This window comes from Sceloporus undulatus, chromosome 2 (genome assembly GCF_019175285.1).
Source record: "Sceloporus undulatus isolate JIND9_A2432 ecotype Alabama chromosome 2, SceUnd_v1.1, whole genome shotgun sequence".
In the NCBI taxonomy this organism is placed as follows: domain Eukaryota; kingdom Metazoa; phylum Chordata; class Lepidosauria; order Squamata; family Phrynosomatidae; genus Sceloporus; species Sceloporus undulatus.
The window spans coordinates 267,196,221-267,214,438 of NC_056523.1; the positions used below are offsets into that span (position 1 = coordinate 267,196,221).

The window sequence follows — 18,218 nt, forward strand, 5'->3', positions numbered from 1 at the left end:
GTGTTGCAATTTTGTGGGGAAATGGGAAATAATAATGATAATTATGATGATGTTTTTCATTTAGAAAATTCTGCATTCATCTTGTCTCTGGAGCCTCATCATTGATGTTGTTTACTTTTTCAATCATATGTTTTCTACTATATATGTTGAGACACTGTTTCCTTATTGATCTGTCTTGACTTTTATATCTATTTTAAACTTCTATCTTTTTCAGCAGATTTCTTCAAGTAGGGTATATGAATTCATGTTCCATTGTTCAGATGAATTAATAAGTCAGCACACAAAGTAACCATATAGAAATCAAGACATGTATTAGCTTTGCTCACCTTTAACTTTGGGAGGTGAAATATCAATTAAAAGTAGACCATACTAATAATAATTCATAGTATCTGCGTTATCTCTAAAGTCTGTCAAAGATGAAAATTTTATTAATTTGCTATTCTCTAAATATCGGCTCTGTTTATTTGTTCCTTATATTATTTTTGATGTTTTTAGTTGCAGATTTACTGGTAAAATACATAGTCTCCAAAACCACCTTTAACAGGAGATTGTACAAGCTGACAATGATTCACATATTAGTTTAGGTAGGTATATTTCTGCAATAACGATTTTGTATGTCACAACAATAAGGCCTCATGGAGAATGAAGATGTGCTGCTGCTATCATGAAAGCTTGATTATAACCTGACTCCAAAACTAACTTCCTTCTCTTATTGTCGTCTGGATGCTAGTCATCTGGGATAGAATAATATTAATAGGGATCAATATTGAGTGACAAAGCAAGATGATTCTCTTTTCATTCCAACTGCATATGTCAAACTCATGGTGATGTATGAATATGGATAATTCAGGCAGTTGCAGAGAAAAAAAGAAAAGTAGCTGGTAATGGGGTCAAATAAAATGTCACAAAGTAATGATCAAACCTTCAGGTCCATTAGAATTCTTATTTAGATAGAATGTTGGGTCAACGAATGCACAGAACATGAACATCTTGTACTGATGTCCCCTTTTGTTTCTACTCACTTTCTTAATATGTAGCCTGAGAAAAGAGTAGTGGAGAATTGAAAGCTTGTTTTCTACTTCGTGGTATTTTAGTAGGTCTTAAAGTATTTCTGAACTGTTGTGAATAATATGAGTAGAAAATGACATCAGGTAGAAATCTATTTGTGCAACAGAACTTCCATTCCCCTTCCTTCTGTAGTCTCCCACAAGATCTACTCTGGATTTAGTTGCAACAACTGATTTTTAAGAAATGAAGGGTTGTTGGGTTTTTTGTTGGTTTGCTTGTTTTTTTGAGGTCCTAGAAAGGCAAAAGCAGATCAAAGGAGAAAGAACCCATCTATTCCCATTCTGTTGACAGAAGCTGGAAAACCAGTTGATTTTACTCATGGAAATAAAATGCCTAAAACCAGTATGGTGTAGTGCTTTGAGTGTTGTACTAGGAGGCTGGAAACCAATGTTTGAATTCCTGTTCAGCCATGGAAACAAAGGATAAGGAGGAGCAAATCTGTAGATACATTATGGTGTCTTGAGTAACATAACTATGAGATGACATTGCGTGTGTATATGTACCTTCAAGTCACCTGGGGTTTCCTTAGGCAAGGAAGGTGGTTTTGCCAGTTCTTCTCTCTGAAATGTAGCCTACAGCACCTGGACTTTGTTGGTGATCTCTTATCCAAGTACTAACCAGAGCTGACCCTGCTTAGCTTCCAAGATCAGAAGGACTCTGGTGATTTCCTTTTTACAATGTTGACTGTTATTCTGTATAATAAATATATTAACATTCTTTACTGAGACCTCTACAATATCTTTGAAAGCTACATCTGTATTTCCCAAAAGGTATAATTTAAACAAAACAATGTGCAGGTTTCCCCCTGTACTTATACAGTATTACAGAGCCTCTTAGCTAAGTACTGTTTTTTTAAAAAAGTTTTAACTTGCAGAATACTACTAAGAATCAGGAGTACTTTGAGAGCCAGCATGCTGTAGTGGCTTGATTGTTATATCCTCTCAAATATTTAATATTCTTTTTTTCTGAGTCATTCATCAGCCATTCCTTTTTGCCTTTAATGTAGACATCTAAAACCTTTTCTGGTGATATGATGAGTCCATTTGCCTTCCTCTGCAATTGCTCAGTGTACAGTCAAAGCCCTGCTTGTTTTTCCACTATGGGGAGAAATTACATCCTTTTTGGCATATTTCAACAAGATGATTGAACAGTATGGAAGGCTAACTGATCTTCAATCTGTTAATGGGAGTGTAGATCTGTATGTCACTTTGTAAAGCTGTCTCGGTTCCACATAACCTAGTTAGCTATTTACAATGAATAACCAGATTAAAAAGACTATGCCCCTTCCTCTCACAAAACTATTGTGACAGTACAATAACATCCAAAATTCACAAAACAGTGATACCTTTATTGGGACAAACAAAATGCACAAAATACATGCTGTAAGATTGCAAAGCTACACTGGCTTCATCAGGAAAAGGTATTAAAATCATAAAGGAGGAAAAAATGGACAATGTTAGTCACAGGTGTGCATTTTGTCAAGATGCTGGTGTTATTCTAAGCTGAGATAGTATAGAGCAGTGATTCCCAGCCTATGCTCCATGAAGACCTTAGGGCTCCATGAGTCAAAAAGTTTGGGACCCCCTAGTATAGAAGGATATCAATACAGGCAAACCACTCCCACTTCTAGTGGTGGTTGTGTGCTTTTGACTTCATCCCTTGTGATGCCACAAACCCCTTTGTTAGGTAGAGAACATTGAAAGTCAAGAAAAGCTTCCATGCTTTTGCAATAGGAAAGTTCTAGGTGCAGTTTAGGTAAAGTGTGCCAAATGCAGTCCCAGGTTTTTTAAAAAATATTTTACCTTTGATGGAGATAAAGACCTCAAATAATAAAGTCCCAGTCTATTAGCTCCCTTTTAAGGATTTCCCTGTTGTGGCTAAAATGGGTATCTTCACCTCTAGGAAACATATTCAGGTTAGCTGTGTTGGCTATATAGCAAAATACAATAACATCCAAAATCCACAAAGCACTTGATACCTTTATGGGGATGACCAAAAGCACAAAATCCACGTGGCCAGAAGGAAGATTGGCTGCCTGCATTGATATCCCTAAACTCAGAACACCATCAACTTCATGAAAAAATGTAGCCCTGTGACACTGTTGGCTGCATTTGCACTGCATGAGCCCTGGCAGTTAAAGTGGTGTCAAACTGGATTATTTTTGCAGTGCAAAAGTAGTTGTTTTCACTTTTCCTCTTCTGTACATTTTTTTTGCCAGATGAAGCCAGTGGAGCTTTGCAAGCTAGCATGATGTATTTGATCTGAACGGAGAAGCGGGAAATATAAATAAATTTTATTATTATTATTATTATTTTGTGCATTTTTGTTGTTCCAATAAAGGTATCACTATTTGTGGCCAATTTTGGATGCTAATAGAGAAAGGGGCATCTGTGAGTCCTTCAATGGCGGATACTTTGCTATATGGCCAACACAGCTACCCCTGGATATCATAGAATCATAGGAGTTTATCACATGGGAGGCAAAGTGCCCAGAACTTGTGGATAAGCAGGAATTAAATCCAGGAATATCCCACAAAAGTGGGATTGTTCTCAGATGATGTGTTGCCATTATCCCACATTTAATAAAGTGGGGAAAACAGACTGCTTTCAGGGTTTTCCCAAAAATAAAAAGTGGCCAAAAGCAGCCAAATGTCACACTTTAATTACTAGGTTAAATGTGGGATAATGGTAATGTTGAGGGGTGTCTGAAAACAATTCCTCTTTTGAAGGATATTCCCAGATTTAACCCCCGTTTATTCACAGGATTTTGGTGCTTCCCTCCTGTGTGATAAAGTCCATAGAGTTGGAAGAGACCCCAAGGGCCATGCAGCCCAACCCCATTCTGCCATTCAGGAACTCGTAATCAAAGCATCCCTGACAGATGGCCATCCGGACTCTGTTTAAAGACCTCCAAGGAAAGAGACTCCATCACCCTCCAAGGGAGTGTGTTCCACTGTCTAACAGCTCTTACTGTCAAGGTGGAATCTCTTTTCCTGTAGCTTGCATCCATTGCTATGGGTTCTATTCTCTGGGCAGCAGAAACAAGCTTGCTCCATCCTCAATGTGACACCCTTTCAAATACTTGAACAGGGCCATCATATCACCTCTTAACAGTCTCTTCTTCAGGCTAAACATCCCCCGCTCCCTAAATTTCTCTTCATAAGATAAGGTTTCCAGACCTTTCACCATTTCAGTTGTTCTTCTCTGGACACACTCCAGCTTCTTTTGAATTGTGGAGCCCAGAACTGGCCAATATTCTGTACAGTGGGCCCTTGCTATCTGCTGGGCTTTAGTTCCAGGACCCCTGGTGGCTATCGAAATCTGTGGATGATCGACTCCCATTAAATCCAGTGGTGTAATATAATGAAAAACCAGTGTGGTGTGGTGGTTCAAGCATTGGAGTAGGCCTCTGGGGTTGAATCCTGGCTCAGCCATGGAAATCCACTAGGCTGACTTTGGGCAAATGACACTCTCTCAGCCTCAGAGGATGGCAATGGCAAACCCTCTCTGAAAAACCTTGCCAAGAAAATCCCAGAATAGGTTTACCTTAAGGTTGCCATTAGTCGGAACCAACTTGAAGCTGCACAACAACAAAGTAAAATAATAATAATAATAAGTTTTATTTATATTTCCCACTTCTCCCAGAGGATCGAAGCGGGATTACAGCAGAGTATAAAACAACATGAGGAAGTAGGCATCTGGGAAAGCTCTTGCTGCCAACTTCCTTTAGTGAGTCTCAAAGGTGCCACAAGATCTCTCTACATACTGATGCCACAGACTAACATGGCTATAGCTTTGAATCATAAAGAGTTGTAGGCCCATCTGTCACAGCAGAGGTGCTTTGACTGAGAGTTCCTGCATGGCAAAACGGGGTTGGACTGGATGGTGCTTGAGGTTTCTTCCAACTCTAGGATTCTATCATTGCATTACATTAAAGCACCTGAGGAAGTAGACTTTGGTCTAGGAAAGCTCATGCTGCCAACCTCTTTCTTTTAGTGTGTCTCAAAGGTGCTACAGATTTCTCTACTCATTATATCCAAAAGCCTCTGAGGAAGAAGAACAAGTCTGGGAAAGCTCATGCTGCCAACTTCTTTATTTCAGTTGATCTCAAAAGGTGCTACAAGATCTCTCATTATTATTATTATTATATGCAAATGTCTCTGAGGAAGTAGACTTTGGTCTAGGAAAGCTGATGCTGCCAGCTCCTTTCTCAAAGGTCTCTGTGTACTGATGCCACAGACTAACATGGCTATAGCTTTGAAAGTAAAACCATGTCCCTTATCTTAAAGTGACCAACTCAGGGCTTGCTTTGGAGCACCGATGATGCCTATTTCCCCATTATACTTGAAGCTGTGGACAGCAGAATGAGCATTTATTTATGTATATGTATTCGGTATCTCTACCCGCCCTTCATCCCTCAAGGCTCCCAGAGAACTATCTTCAGAGGGTTCCCTGCCCTCAGGCTTCCAATCTAAAAAGACAGGACCCCAAAGGGGAAGGGTTCTTCTCTCTCTCTCTCCCTCTGAGGCCCAGACCATGGCAGAGAGAGGCCAAGGCTGCAGAGGTCTCCTTTTGTGGGGCAGCTTTGCCCGCGTGAGTGGGGAGGAAGGGGCCTTTGTGTGAGTAGTCCTGCTTCGGTGGCGGTGGGCTTCTTCCCTTTCCCGCCTTCTTCAGCAGGAGGAGAGAGGAAGGAGGCGCTGGGCTTTCCAAGGCGAGCCGGGGGCTGGGCTCGTCCTGCCTGCCTGCGGGCCAGAGAACAGAGCAGCAGCAGCCTCTGGGTCCCTCCCTCTGCCCTCAGCGGCGGCCACTCGGGAGTCGGGAGTCTCGGGACCTTCCCCCTCCGACTCCAGGGATAAAGAGAGGCTCCCCTGGAAGGCGCCTCTTTCTTTCCTTCTCTCCTTCTTCCCTCCTGGGCTTCTGCTGCTGCTGCTGCTGCTGCTGCCGGGGAGGATGGCTCTCCTTGGGCAGACGGAGGTGGGCCAGCTCCAGGCGCTGGAGGAGCTGGTCCAGGAGCTCCATCACTTGTTCTCCGGAGAGAAGAAGGTCAACGCGGCCCAGGTCCAGACCGCCATGGAGTCCTACGAGAGCAACCCCGGGGACTGGGCCAGATACGCCCAGTTCGACCAGTTCAGGTAAAGGCCCTGCCTGGCTAATGCTGCTGGGGAGCAGAAAGGAGCCCGGTCGGCACCGCTCTGGCTCCCTCGGCGCCTCCAGGGCTGCAGGGGGGGGGGGTTCTGGTTGGAGGGTCTGAACGTTTGGGAATTGTAGTTGGTTGGTTGTAGTGTACTAACTTCTTGTAGTGTGTTGACTTGTAGTTTTGGTTGTCATGTGCTCACCTGTTTGTTGCAGTGTGTTAACTGCCACGGCTCAAGGCTGTGGGATTTGGGGAATTGGGGTTGTTTTTTTAACCAGAACTAAAAGCAGTTAAAGCATTGTCAAAACGGATTGTTTCTGCAATGTGGGTGCAGCCTCCACAAACACGCCTACAGGGCCAAAACACACTGCAGAAATAATCCAGTTTGAGACCGCTTTAACTGCCCTGGCCGAGTGCAAGGGCATTCTGGGACCTGTAGTTTGTTGTGGCACCAAAGTCCTCCAGAGAGGACTGGGGGACAGAGAAGGCTAAATGTCTCACAAAACTACAGTTCCCAGAATTCCCTAGCTCTGAGCCAGGGCAGTTAAAGTGGTCTCAAGACGGATTATTTCTGCAGTGTGTTTTGGCCCAGAGACTCTCACGGTGGTTCCCCAACTGTAGTCCTCCAGGGGCTTTGGCCTTCAGCTCCCACAGTTCCCAGCTGCTGCCCAGTTGGCTGGGGCTTCTGGGATTGGAGGTCCAAAACCCTTGGAAGACCAAAGTTTGGGAATCATAACAAGCCCATTAGATGGTTGTGGTGGTTTTTGTATGCCCCATTTCTGACTTAACAGCAACCCTATCATGGGCTTTTCTTTCATTTGTTCCGAGGGGGGTTTGCCTTGGCTTTCCCCTGAAGCTGAGAGAGTGTGACTTGCCCAAGGTCGCCCAATGGATTTTCATGGCTGCACAGGGATTGGAACCCTAGTCTCCAAAATCATAGTCCAAACCACTACACCACATTACCACAGGTTAAACTAGCCTCCAGGAGAGTAAGCCTGTCCTCTTTAGTTTGAAAGAGCCTTAAACAGAAATTTCCTACTCTTGACATTTTCTTACTTTCTCCGCTTGCATCTGGACTGAGGCACCTTGTTAGTAGTGCTGCTGTTACAAATTTGCTCTCTCTGGATTACCTCCATTTTGTCTAGAAAGCGGGTCCTCTTAACTAATTTTGCGACAGATCCCTGGGCAGCGCAGGTTTTGTTCTTGTTTGGCGAGGGGGGCAAAGCAGTTTGGACTACTGGGCTGGTAATTTAAAGATGAAGCAGCTTAGGGACAGTTGAGCCTGCAGCCACACTGCAGAAATAATCTGGTTTGACACCACTTTAACTGCCATGGCTCAGTGCTGTGGAATTCTCCACCAGAGCTTTAATGCTGTTTGGCCCCATTAATGCCAGTACCTGTCAATCCTTCATTCCCACTCAGAAATGCATTTCACCAAGTCAGACGTTTTTGGTCCCTGGTAGCTGCCACATAGCTGGGGATCTGCTTCTGTGCAAGACAATCCGAATTCCCTTTCCACATGAGTCCTCAGGGTTGCACTTGTGGGAGCTGGTGGTGAGAACATCAATAAAATCCAGCAGGCCAGCCTACAGGGAAACCTTTTTTTAAACAGTGTAAACCCCAAAGCACACAGTGGTGCCTTGTTATCTCCATGAGCACCCTTTCAGCTGATCAGAAGTTCAAGTGGGCTTTATCCAATATGAATTAGAGTAACTACTTCACCATAACCTCATTCATGGATAAAGTATGGATAAAAATTCATCCTGACTCCTTTTCTTAGAGAATGAATAGGCAGCTAATCTATTATTATTAAAATGTTCGTTTCCTGTTCTAACTATATATGTTGAGGATAAGCTCAGATGACCAGTGACAAGAACCATAATTGGGACAACAACCTGAACTGCTCTTTCATCATTCTGAGTATGATGAAGGATGTATTCAGATGCACCAGTGCCAAAAAAAGAAGAAGATGAACACAGATAACAAAAATCAACAAAAAATAGTGGAAGAAGAACTCAAGAAGACCATGACAACAGTGATTAAGGCTGGGTTTTGATGACCAAGTGGAAATGTATGTTTTGTGGCTTTTGTCACATATTTAGCTAGGCTGCTGCAACATCCTGACCTGAAGTGCCTTATACCTGTATGTGCTGACCTACAACTCCCATCTTTCCTGACCAAATAGCATGTTAGTGTGCTAGGTGAACCCTGCCACTGTTTTACCAAGTGGCTTACACGGTTATGTAAAAAGGTAACTTGGAGAGCCAGTGTAGCGTAGTGGTTTGAGTGTTGGACTATGACTCTGAAGAGTAGGGTTCAATTCCCAGCTCGGCCATGAAACCTACAGGCTGACCTGGTGCAAGCTGCATACTCTCAGACTCACAGGAAGGCAATGGCAAACCTCTGAACTAATCTTGCCAAGAAAAATCCATGATAAGTAGAAAATGACCTCAAGGCACAGAGCAACAACATGGTGACTTCTGCTGAGTAAGACTGAGGTCAGTCTAGCCCAGTGTTTTTGGCACACTGGCAGCAGATCTTCCAGGCTTCAGGTAAAGGTTTTTCTAGTCTTACCTGTAATTACTAGGGACTGCAGATGGGCATTTCTGCATGCAAAGCATATGCTCTGCCACTAGAGTTTCCAGACTGAAAACTGGATTGGGTTCCAGTACATTTAACGGTTGTATAGAAGAGTGAATTTCAGCAAACGCTGCTTATCACTCAACCAGCTAACAAACAAAACTAGCCAATGAGGTGTAGTGGTTTGAGTCTCGGATTACAATTCGGGAGACCAGAGTTCAAATCCTCACTCAGCCACGGAAACCAGCTGTGTTACCTTGGGCAGATCACACTTTGTCAGCCTGAGGCAAAGGCAAACCTCCTTTGAACAAGTAATGACAAGAAAACCCCATTACAGTATAGGTTCACCTTAGGGTCCACATAAATCAGAAATGACTTGAAGGCATACAGCAACAATCACAGCACTTGAAGAGTACAGGAGCCCTCTTCAGTTTTCACTCTAGTGACCCTAGATCAGTGGGTTTATTCCCCACTCATAAGCCTGAATGCTATCAAGCTCCCTAACTGTAAAAATAATACTCAGTAAAACTTGGCAACATGAGCTTTCGTAGACTTCAATCTGCTTCCTCAGATGCATTTGGTGGAGTGGATACCTCACATACCAATGGCATATATATGTCTGTACCTAGCTTCCACTCCACCAAATGCATCTGAGGAAGTAGACCGAAGTCTGCGAAAGCTCATGCTGCCAATTTCAAAGGTACTATAAGCTGTAGATTGAAGTCAGGTGTACTGATTCTACAGACTAACACGGCTATTATCTTTGAATTCTACTCAATAAAATTGGCATCATTAAACAGAGCAGCCCTTATAAATGGCACAGTATGTACTGTTAGTACCGGGAACTAAATAGTCCAATGTTTTTGCTTTGTCTCCACTCTGAGTTCGTGAGAGCCCTTTTGGCTTGCAGCTGAGGGAAGAGGCACGTGTATCCTAGCATGAGGCCTGTCTCGCTTTCTCTGCCCAGTGTCTCTTCCTCCTCCTCCCACCAGCTGGCATCTGTGGGAGAAGGCTCCTCCAAAGTGCCACGCAGCAGCCCAGAGTGGGAGGCTGAGAGGCAGGGAGAAGGCCAGCACCTGACAACCAATCACAGCCACTGTGGAGCAACACCTCCAAAGTGATGGGCCAATGAGAGAAACGACTGCTTGAATTACCAGAGGCAGCTAGTGCATGGTTTCTGTGTGCTTTGGCAGAAATTGATAGAGGGGCGTTGGCTGGCCTGGAAGAAGATATATTGTTTAAGGATGGGCAGAAAGTAGATCTACAGATAGCTCTCTTGGGGATTTGCAGTAGATCAGACAGAATTTCTGACTACCAAAGGATAAGCAAAAGCCATAACAAAAGGGCTTCCTCCCATACACCCACACTCCTAAATGAGTTTTCAAAGAAGTGGCCATGGTAGTCTCTTGCAGCATAAAAAGGACGAAGGGAAGAGGAGGGGGGAAGGAATGTGGCAGCTCCTTTCAGTTTACCTACAGTAATTTTTATTTTAGCGTGAGCTTTCATGGATATAAACCCATTTCTTCAGATGTAGTACAGAGTGATATTAAAGCCTCAGGTGAGACAGCATATTTATGCAGCTGTGGGAGTAGGATAGTATGCATTAGGACCAAGAAAGATATAAATCCTGGTTGCTAAAATCAAGGAAGATTATGTAGAGCATGAGATCTTAGAAAATTTAGGTCTACAACTCCCAGAATCCACAGCTATCATGGTCAGTGACACACTGCTAAGAAAAGAAAGCCATTGGCCATACTGGCTAGGGAATTCTGGGAACTGCAATCCAAAACAGTTAGCTCTGAGGAAGAGTCAGATGTGTGTGTTCAAGGGGTTTTGTGTACACTCCAGTTACGGCAGTGAAAACAAATGACTAGGATAAGCATGTGCTGAAAGGCACCTTGTTCTCCACTCTGTGTTCTCCTCCTAGAGTTTGACTTGCCCTGCCTCTGCATTCCCAGATCTTATCTTGTGTTATATAATGTTATCACTGATTAGATAAGAGAAACAAGTGGCTGTGTGATAAAAGTCAGGTTTTATATTTCTAGTTCTCTGAAACGTTACTATATTTTCCAACAAATGGTAAATCTGTTGCAATGTCTTTTACAGGGTGCCTTTGACAAATCAGTGATTTCTCCCCTCATTTCAGTCCTATCATTCTCATTTGGAAAGGCCCTTTTTTATTTTACAGATCTCTGATAACAATCCCAGTCTGTAAACTTGCATTTATGTTTGGATTAAGCCTTCATGTATTCATGCATCTGCTAATATTTTAAGAAAGAGATATCACTGTATAATAAGATATTTTAGTAGGAAGTGTTTATTATCCTGTTAAAAAAGAAATTCTTTGTTTACTGATGTGTTTATGTTCAGGGTTTTTAGAAAACATTTTAAAGTTAGAATCCTTTTATCTCTTATCTTTTTATCCAGACATTTCAAGGGGGATAGCCATGTTTGTTCACCTTTCCAAAATTAACAACAAAGAATTTGCAACACTTTAAAAAACTAAAGAAATTATTTATGTGGCATGTGCTTCTATGGGCTGCAGCACATTTCATCAGATGCTTCTTTTCTTTTTCTTTTTTATGCAATGCTTTCTTAATCTTGGATTGTAGGTAGCCGTCGGCCTTGGTAGTATCAGACTGAAGCCCTGGATACACTTGCTGGGAATACACACTGTTGAATTCAGTGGGACTTACTTCTGAGTAGAAATACCTAGAATAGATGGTACTGTTGGACTCATTCGTTTTTGTCTTCAGAAAACTCTGTAGAGTTGTTGTTTTTAATTAGGAGGAACTTAATTAAAACAATGGTAATATTTCAAAATACGTACTGCCCAATACAGTTTTTACCTTTCAAAGGTAGATTGCTATGTAATATTGCAAACAAGTTTGGAATAGGGGGACAAATGAGTGAATTTGGCATGAGGAGCTGCACTTTGAGAAAAACCATTTTGAAAAGCCCTTTGAGTTTCTTGAAACCCATGCGATATCTATGATTTGTATGCAGGCAACCACATGCATATAATATAAAACTAAGTCGCAATGGGACTGGAGTTATGGCTTTCATCAATGGAATTGCAACCTTGCTTTTAGTGGCATATTGTACAGTGCTATAAAATACCACATTCTTTGTTTTAGTTTTGTTAGTCCCTTTAGATGTCTTTTTATAGAGGAAGGTTTCCAGAGAAGGTAGAAGTTTGATTTGCTAAAATGTAAAATGTGGAGCAATTGATGCTCCTCTTCTCAAAGATTTCCAACCCTTGGAAACACTTCTGCTAAATGGGTTAAGCTGTGGTATGGGGAGCTGAGGGGAGAATGTATGGCTCCAAAATCAGACAGAGGGCAACCTGTTTCCCCTGAACTTCAGCTCTTTTAGGGTTCTTCTTCTGAAAATATAAGAGAGAGTCTCCTACCTTCTGTTTTCTCCCTGATAATTATTTTTTTTAAATAAGCCTTTCTTTTCTTTTACTGTTTCAGATACACAAGAAATCTTGTGGATAAAGGAAATGAGAAGTTCAATCTCATGATCTTATGCTGGGGAGAAGGCCATGGCAGGTATGTGGCTGCAGACGGATAAAAAGATAGATAAAAGCATACCATCTTGTGCATATTTTATTGATTTCTTTTTAATGCCCGCCAGTGATCAGTTGATTTTTTCATTACTGGTTTGTATTTTAAGCATTTTCTTGGGAGTGATGGCAAAAATGTCTGTGGGATCCTCACAAGCAAAACATGTTCTGCACCCTAGCTACTGGAATATAGAGGCACGAAACTTCTGGTACTAGAGAATCTGTAGCCAAGGATGTTTCAACAGCCAAAGGGGTACCTTGAAAGAGAGCAGAATGTTGGCCTGTGCTGTTCTGAGTTCCTCACAGATCTGGGACTTTCGCCAAGGCATCCCTACAGAATGTAATAATCTGTGCAGTGGGAACAGCCAATTCAAAAGGGAACAATTACTGAAATGAAGGGGTCTCTCTCTCTCTCGCTCCGTGTGTGTCTGTGTCTGTGTCTGTGTTTGCATTTGCATGTTCAAACACTTTCCCTCCCCAAACCTTTCAAAGAGACGTGGCTAATGGTTGAAGTGAGCGTCACAATCTGCTTTCTTTCAGTGCAGCCTGTTCCAGTATTTCACATGGACTGTCTTCTTGGAAATTTTATGTATTGCTTTAACAGTTGACTCTCTTAAAAATGTTGTTATAATCTCAGGTCTTTCTTATTAACACAAGGTCCAGTCTGTCAGTACTACTGACAGCTCTGTTTCAGCAAGCACAGTTGTGACTGATATAAAAATGACTAACCAGCATGGGGCAAATGCAGCTTCTGCCTCCCCAGAGCAGAATACAGTGAGGCCTTTGGTATCTGCTGGGGTTTGGTTCCAGGACCCCCTCCCCCCCCAAGCGATACCAAAATCTGTGGATGCTCAAGTCCCATTAAATACAGTGGCATAGTAAAATTGTGTCCCTTACATAAAAAGACAAAAACAAGGTTTGCTATTTTGAATTTATCCTTTTTCAAATATTTTCAAGCTGTGGATGCTTGAATCCATGGATAAAAAAACCTGCAGGTATATAGAGGGCCAGCTGTATAGGGGTTATAGTTATATGTTCATCCAAAATGCAGTGAGTGCATTTTATGATGGGGTCACCACTAAAATTCAGTAAATTGACATACACCCAAATTGCAGGACAACAGTTGAGTTACTGGTGTTCAGAAAGACTGTGGGGGTACGGGGAGAAAGAAGAGATATTTTAATTTGGTAGCTGGTAAGAGAAATGCAACGGCAGACTGCAGGAATAGGAGGGGTGTGCATATATACATGTACATATATTACATAGCTGCCAAATTAAAATTTCTCTCTCTCTCTCTCTGTTGCCTTCACAGTACATATATTTGTGGAGCTAGATGTTGCTATGTACTAGGTGTAGAATTTGTGTAGCACTTTATTTCTGGCCTCTGAATAACCAACATCTCCAAGTGAGAGGAATGTAAATTCTGTGTCAGAACAAGCTGCTTGTAGAGTTACTTGGTGACTTCCTTCTTTGTGCTTTCTTACAATGGTGGGAGGTTTTTCATTGTTCTAGACACTCAGTGTTTTGACTGAAGGGGCATTGTGCGTCCCCTGCTTCTATGGCAGTATCTGCAAAGTGATAGGGAGTTCCTCTTCACCTCACTTTTTATGATATGATAAAAATGATGATAAAAAGTGATTTGAGACTCACTCATACAGTATCTCCTCTAAGAATCCTCAGCAATTCTGCAGACTGTATCAGAGATTTTGTCTACAGTAGCCTCTCAGCTGAGAGTCAGCATGGTGTAGTGGTTTGAGCATTGGACTATGGACTTTATCACTGTAGGCAAGCGTTCTCCTCCTGTCATTAAATTGCCATTAAATCATGTTAATAGTACAATTGGGGGGAGAGGGAGATTATCACATCCCGTGCGCTTATTCCGTTCTTGTCCCATCTGTAAACAGTAATGAAGGTGTCATTTGGTATTAACGGAAACTTCCATTAATACCAAATGGCATCTCCATTACTGTTTACAGATGGGACAAGAATGGGCTAAGTGCATGGGTGTGTGATAATCTTCCCCCTGATTGTGCTATTAACATGATTTAATGACAATTTAATGATGAGAGGAGGACGTTTGCTCCTGTATATGATAATCTTCTTAGACTCTGGAGAAGAGAGTTCAAATCTCTACCTTGGCACAGAAACCCACTGGGTTACATTAGGCAAGTCATACACTCTCAGCTTCAGGGGAAGGCAAAAGCAAACTCCCTCTGAACAAATCTTGCCCAGAAAACCCTGTGATAAGATCACCGTAAATCAAAATGACATGAGGGCACACAACAACAATAGCCTCTCTACTGCAGTTGCAGAAGTCGAAACTAAATCCTGAAACAACTGTAGCCCTTTGAGAGAAAATATGCACGTATTGCCTGTGGCAACATTACCTTTGACACCGGTAAATACTGTACTGTATCATTCTGTAACATGATGCATAAAGATTCTGTCGACTACAAGAGAAATGTTTTCTGGTGGTTAGTCCTTAAGTTGACGTGAAGCAGGATAAAATTGCTCCCTTATTGTGAGATATATAATTTGCTAGTTATTCAGTGGCTAGTTTGGGTCTTGGGCTTAAATCACTCACACACCTTCCAACTGACCAATTTGACAGGAATAGTCCCAATTAATTTTCTGTCATTCCACTTTTTCAGCTGCTTTTAAAATGTCCCAGTTTCTCTCTTTTCTTTGCACTTTCCTTGTTTGTCCTCAGCTTACCTGAATTGCTGCAAACTGAGTTCAAATTGCAAAACGAGTTTGCCGTGCATTAACTGATGGTGCAGGAAGAAGACAAGAGTTGTTGGAGTTTTGTTTTAGTAGGTTCAAGCAAAAGCAAAAATGTTGGTGGTTATGCGCCAGTGTGCTTGGCTCTGAGAGGTGGGAAGAACTGGAAGATATGAAGGACTACAATATTGGCCACTGATGAAGACAGCTATGTCAAAATGCATCTGGCTTTTCTTCTAATGTTAGCTTGTTAATTGTTGTTATATACCTTGAAGTTATTTCTGACTTATGGAGACCTTAAGTTGACCATCACTGGGTTTTCTTGGCAGAATTTGTTCAGAGCAGGGTTAACTTTGCCTTCAGTCTGGGGCCAAGAAAGCATGACTTGCCTAGGGTCACCCAGTGGGTTTCCATGGCTGAATAGGGATTCAAACTATGGTCTTCGGTGTCCTAGCCTAGTCCAGTACTCAAACCACAACACCATATTACCTTTTATTTGTCTATCAATGAAAAGATTAGTGCCTAATTGACCTTCATGACTATTGCGCCTTTAATGCCATGCAGCTGTATGGATTTTCGATTTAATATAGATCACTGACTGTTTGTGTGATTTTACTAGAAATTGATCCTTTTCAATGTATTTGTAATACTGTACATACGTACCTAATTTTACTTACTTCCTGACTTGTTTGGTTTGTTATTAATTTTTAGTCAGGTCTTCTATTTCCTTTTTAGCTTTTCATTTCTTGTTGTTCTCTATCTGAATTGTGGGGAGGGAGGAATTGGTGGCTCATTCTCTTGTTGGTTTAACATTACTATTGGATATTTCCATTTAGTTACTCTATTTAAAGAGGGAGAGTTTAGAGTTCATAAACTATGAATCTTATGTACCCGAACCTTAGCATGGATGCTTAAAATTTGCTGCAGGTGTACCTCTAAGGATTATATGTTTTCTAAAACATATTAATGAATTTTAGTTAATCATTACATGTCTGGAGCCTGAAATACTAATATGTAGACACTAGGATTCCTTAATCTTCCTTAGAGACAATGCTAGAGGCCTTGGAGATTCATTTCTTTATGTGGTTTTGAGACAGCTTTAGATGCCACTTCCTTCTCTAGGTACAGTACTAGAATTCTTCAAATAATTCAGAAAGAGACAGGCTATTCCAGAGGAGAGGGAAAAGGTGGATTAGCAAGGGAAGGCAGGCTGTGGGTTTGAGAGAGAGTGGAAGTGGGTGGAGGGAGGTGGGGGACAGGAGGAGGACTAAGAGCTTTCTAACCTAAGCAAAACTGGTATTTCTGATAGTTAAGAATAAAAATAAAAACCTGCCATCTGTTTTACTGTGTTGCAGAAATAGAACTAAGTAACCAAGAATGGAGATGTGACAAAGTGACATTCATTTCTTACTCCAAAACACTGGCATGTCAATTTTCTACTGAAACTATGAGCAAACACTTTTTAATTTGTCTCTAAAATTAGGGACAACTTTATGTGAATATATTATTTTCTTTGTAGAGGCATAGAAGACAAACTAAACACATTTTAAGAAATTTCTTGTCAGTTACTACAAGCTTAGTATCTCTTATCCACAATTCTGAAATCCTCCAAAATCCAAACTTGTTCACATGGATGGCTGAGATAGTGACACCTTTTCTTTCTGATAGTTCAGTGCACACAAATGTTGCTTCATACACAAAATTATTTTAAAAAATATTGTCTATAAAATTACTTTCAGGCTATGTGTATACAGTATAAATGAAACATAAATGAATTTCATGTTTAGAGTTGGGTCTCATCTCCAAGATATTGCATTGTGTATATGCAAGTCTTCCCAAATTTGGGAGGGTGGGGAATCTGAAATATGGAACACTTCTGGTTCCAGGAATTTAGGGTGAGGGATATTCCCCCATATCTTTAAATAGAACTTAAACTCAGTTGAATTCAATAGAGTTTTCAGGCAGAGAGTTTTTGTATGACATTATGCTAATACTTGCTGGATTTCATGAGAATGTGATAGAGAACATCATTTTATTATGCAGTACATTTGTAATACCTGTACTATATAGGACTCTGTCCACCCTTCTAACTTACTATATTTTTATGTATGTCCATATATAGCAGCATCCATGATCACACAGATTCACATTGCTTCATGAAGATACTTCAGGGAAATCTAAAAGAAACATTATTTGAGTGGCCTGACAAAAAAGGGGTTGGAGAAATGCAGAAGAAATCAGAAAGAGTTTTGAAGGAAAATCAGTGCGCCTACATTAATGGTAAGCCCTTTTGCTCTGGCAATTCACATATTCCAAAATTAATTTTACATAAAAGTTCTAATTGTTTTGACACTGTTGCATTTAAACATTGCATTTTTAAAAAATGATGCAAAGTGTTTGAAGTGTGTTGGGTTGTTTGGGTTTTTTTCTTTAAAGTCACATGGAGACATTTCTATAAGTTATAAGTTTAGTCCTATTTAACCATCCTACATACCTAAAGGCTTGTTCACTTTTCTGTTATGATTAGGATTATTATGATTAGGACTGTTAACTACAATCAGGTCCAGTGTCAGAAACTGGCATGATTGAGCCAAGTGCCTAGAGGTCAGAAGGTTCCATTTTTGCCCCTGTTACTATTGGGACTGTCTTCTCAAGAATTGCAGCATTTCTGCTTGCTCCCATCACTACCACATCATGCTTCCATCCACTGTGCTCTGTCAGGCTGTCTTTATTAGGAGAACCTTGCTGAAGCTGAGTTCTGTTCCATTATAAGTGGCCACCCTGTGAAATACCTCCAGAAGCAGTGCCAGTCATGAAGCGTTTCATCTTGGGAAATCTAGTATGACAGCCAAACATGCACTGCAGAACAGGGGCATGCATTGGTTTGGCTCCTCATACAAACTAGCCAGATCCCTAAGATCTTCAGGAAGAGGCTTTCTCTCAGTCCTGGCAAGACCACAGGCAAGGACATGAGAGAGAGCCTTCACAGTAAGAATACTCTTCCACGGAAAGCTAGGCTAGCCCTTTTCCTGCTTGCTTTTCGTTAGCAAGCCAAGACATTTTTATTTAAGCAGGCATATGACATATAAGTCATATCAGGATGTTTTTTTGTGAAGCAGGTGGACTTTAGTTATACTTTTAACTTTTA

General features: G+C 41.3%; 1 protein-coding gene across 1 annotated transcript in view; it reads left to right on the forward strand.

Annotated features, from left to right (window-relative positions):
- The first annotated feature begins 5,694 nt into the window (after positions 1–5,694).
- Positions 5,695–18,218, forward strand: part of CDO1 (cysteine dioxygenase type 1) — an 18,559-nt gene continuing 6,035 nt past the window's right edge. The window contains exons 1-3 of the mRNA XM_042453882.1: positions 5,695–6,199; positions 12,258–12,335; positions 17,193–17,350. Of these exons, the coding sequence (XP_042309816.1) occupies positions 6,018–6,199; positions 12,258–12,335; positions 17,193–17,350 (418 nt within the window). The 5' untranslated portion in view covers positions 5,695–6,017. The remainder of the gene's footprint in view (positions 6,200–12,257; positions 12,336–17,192; positions 17,351–18,218) is intronic.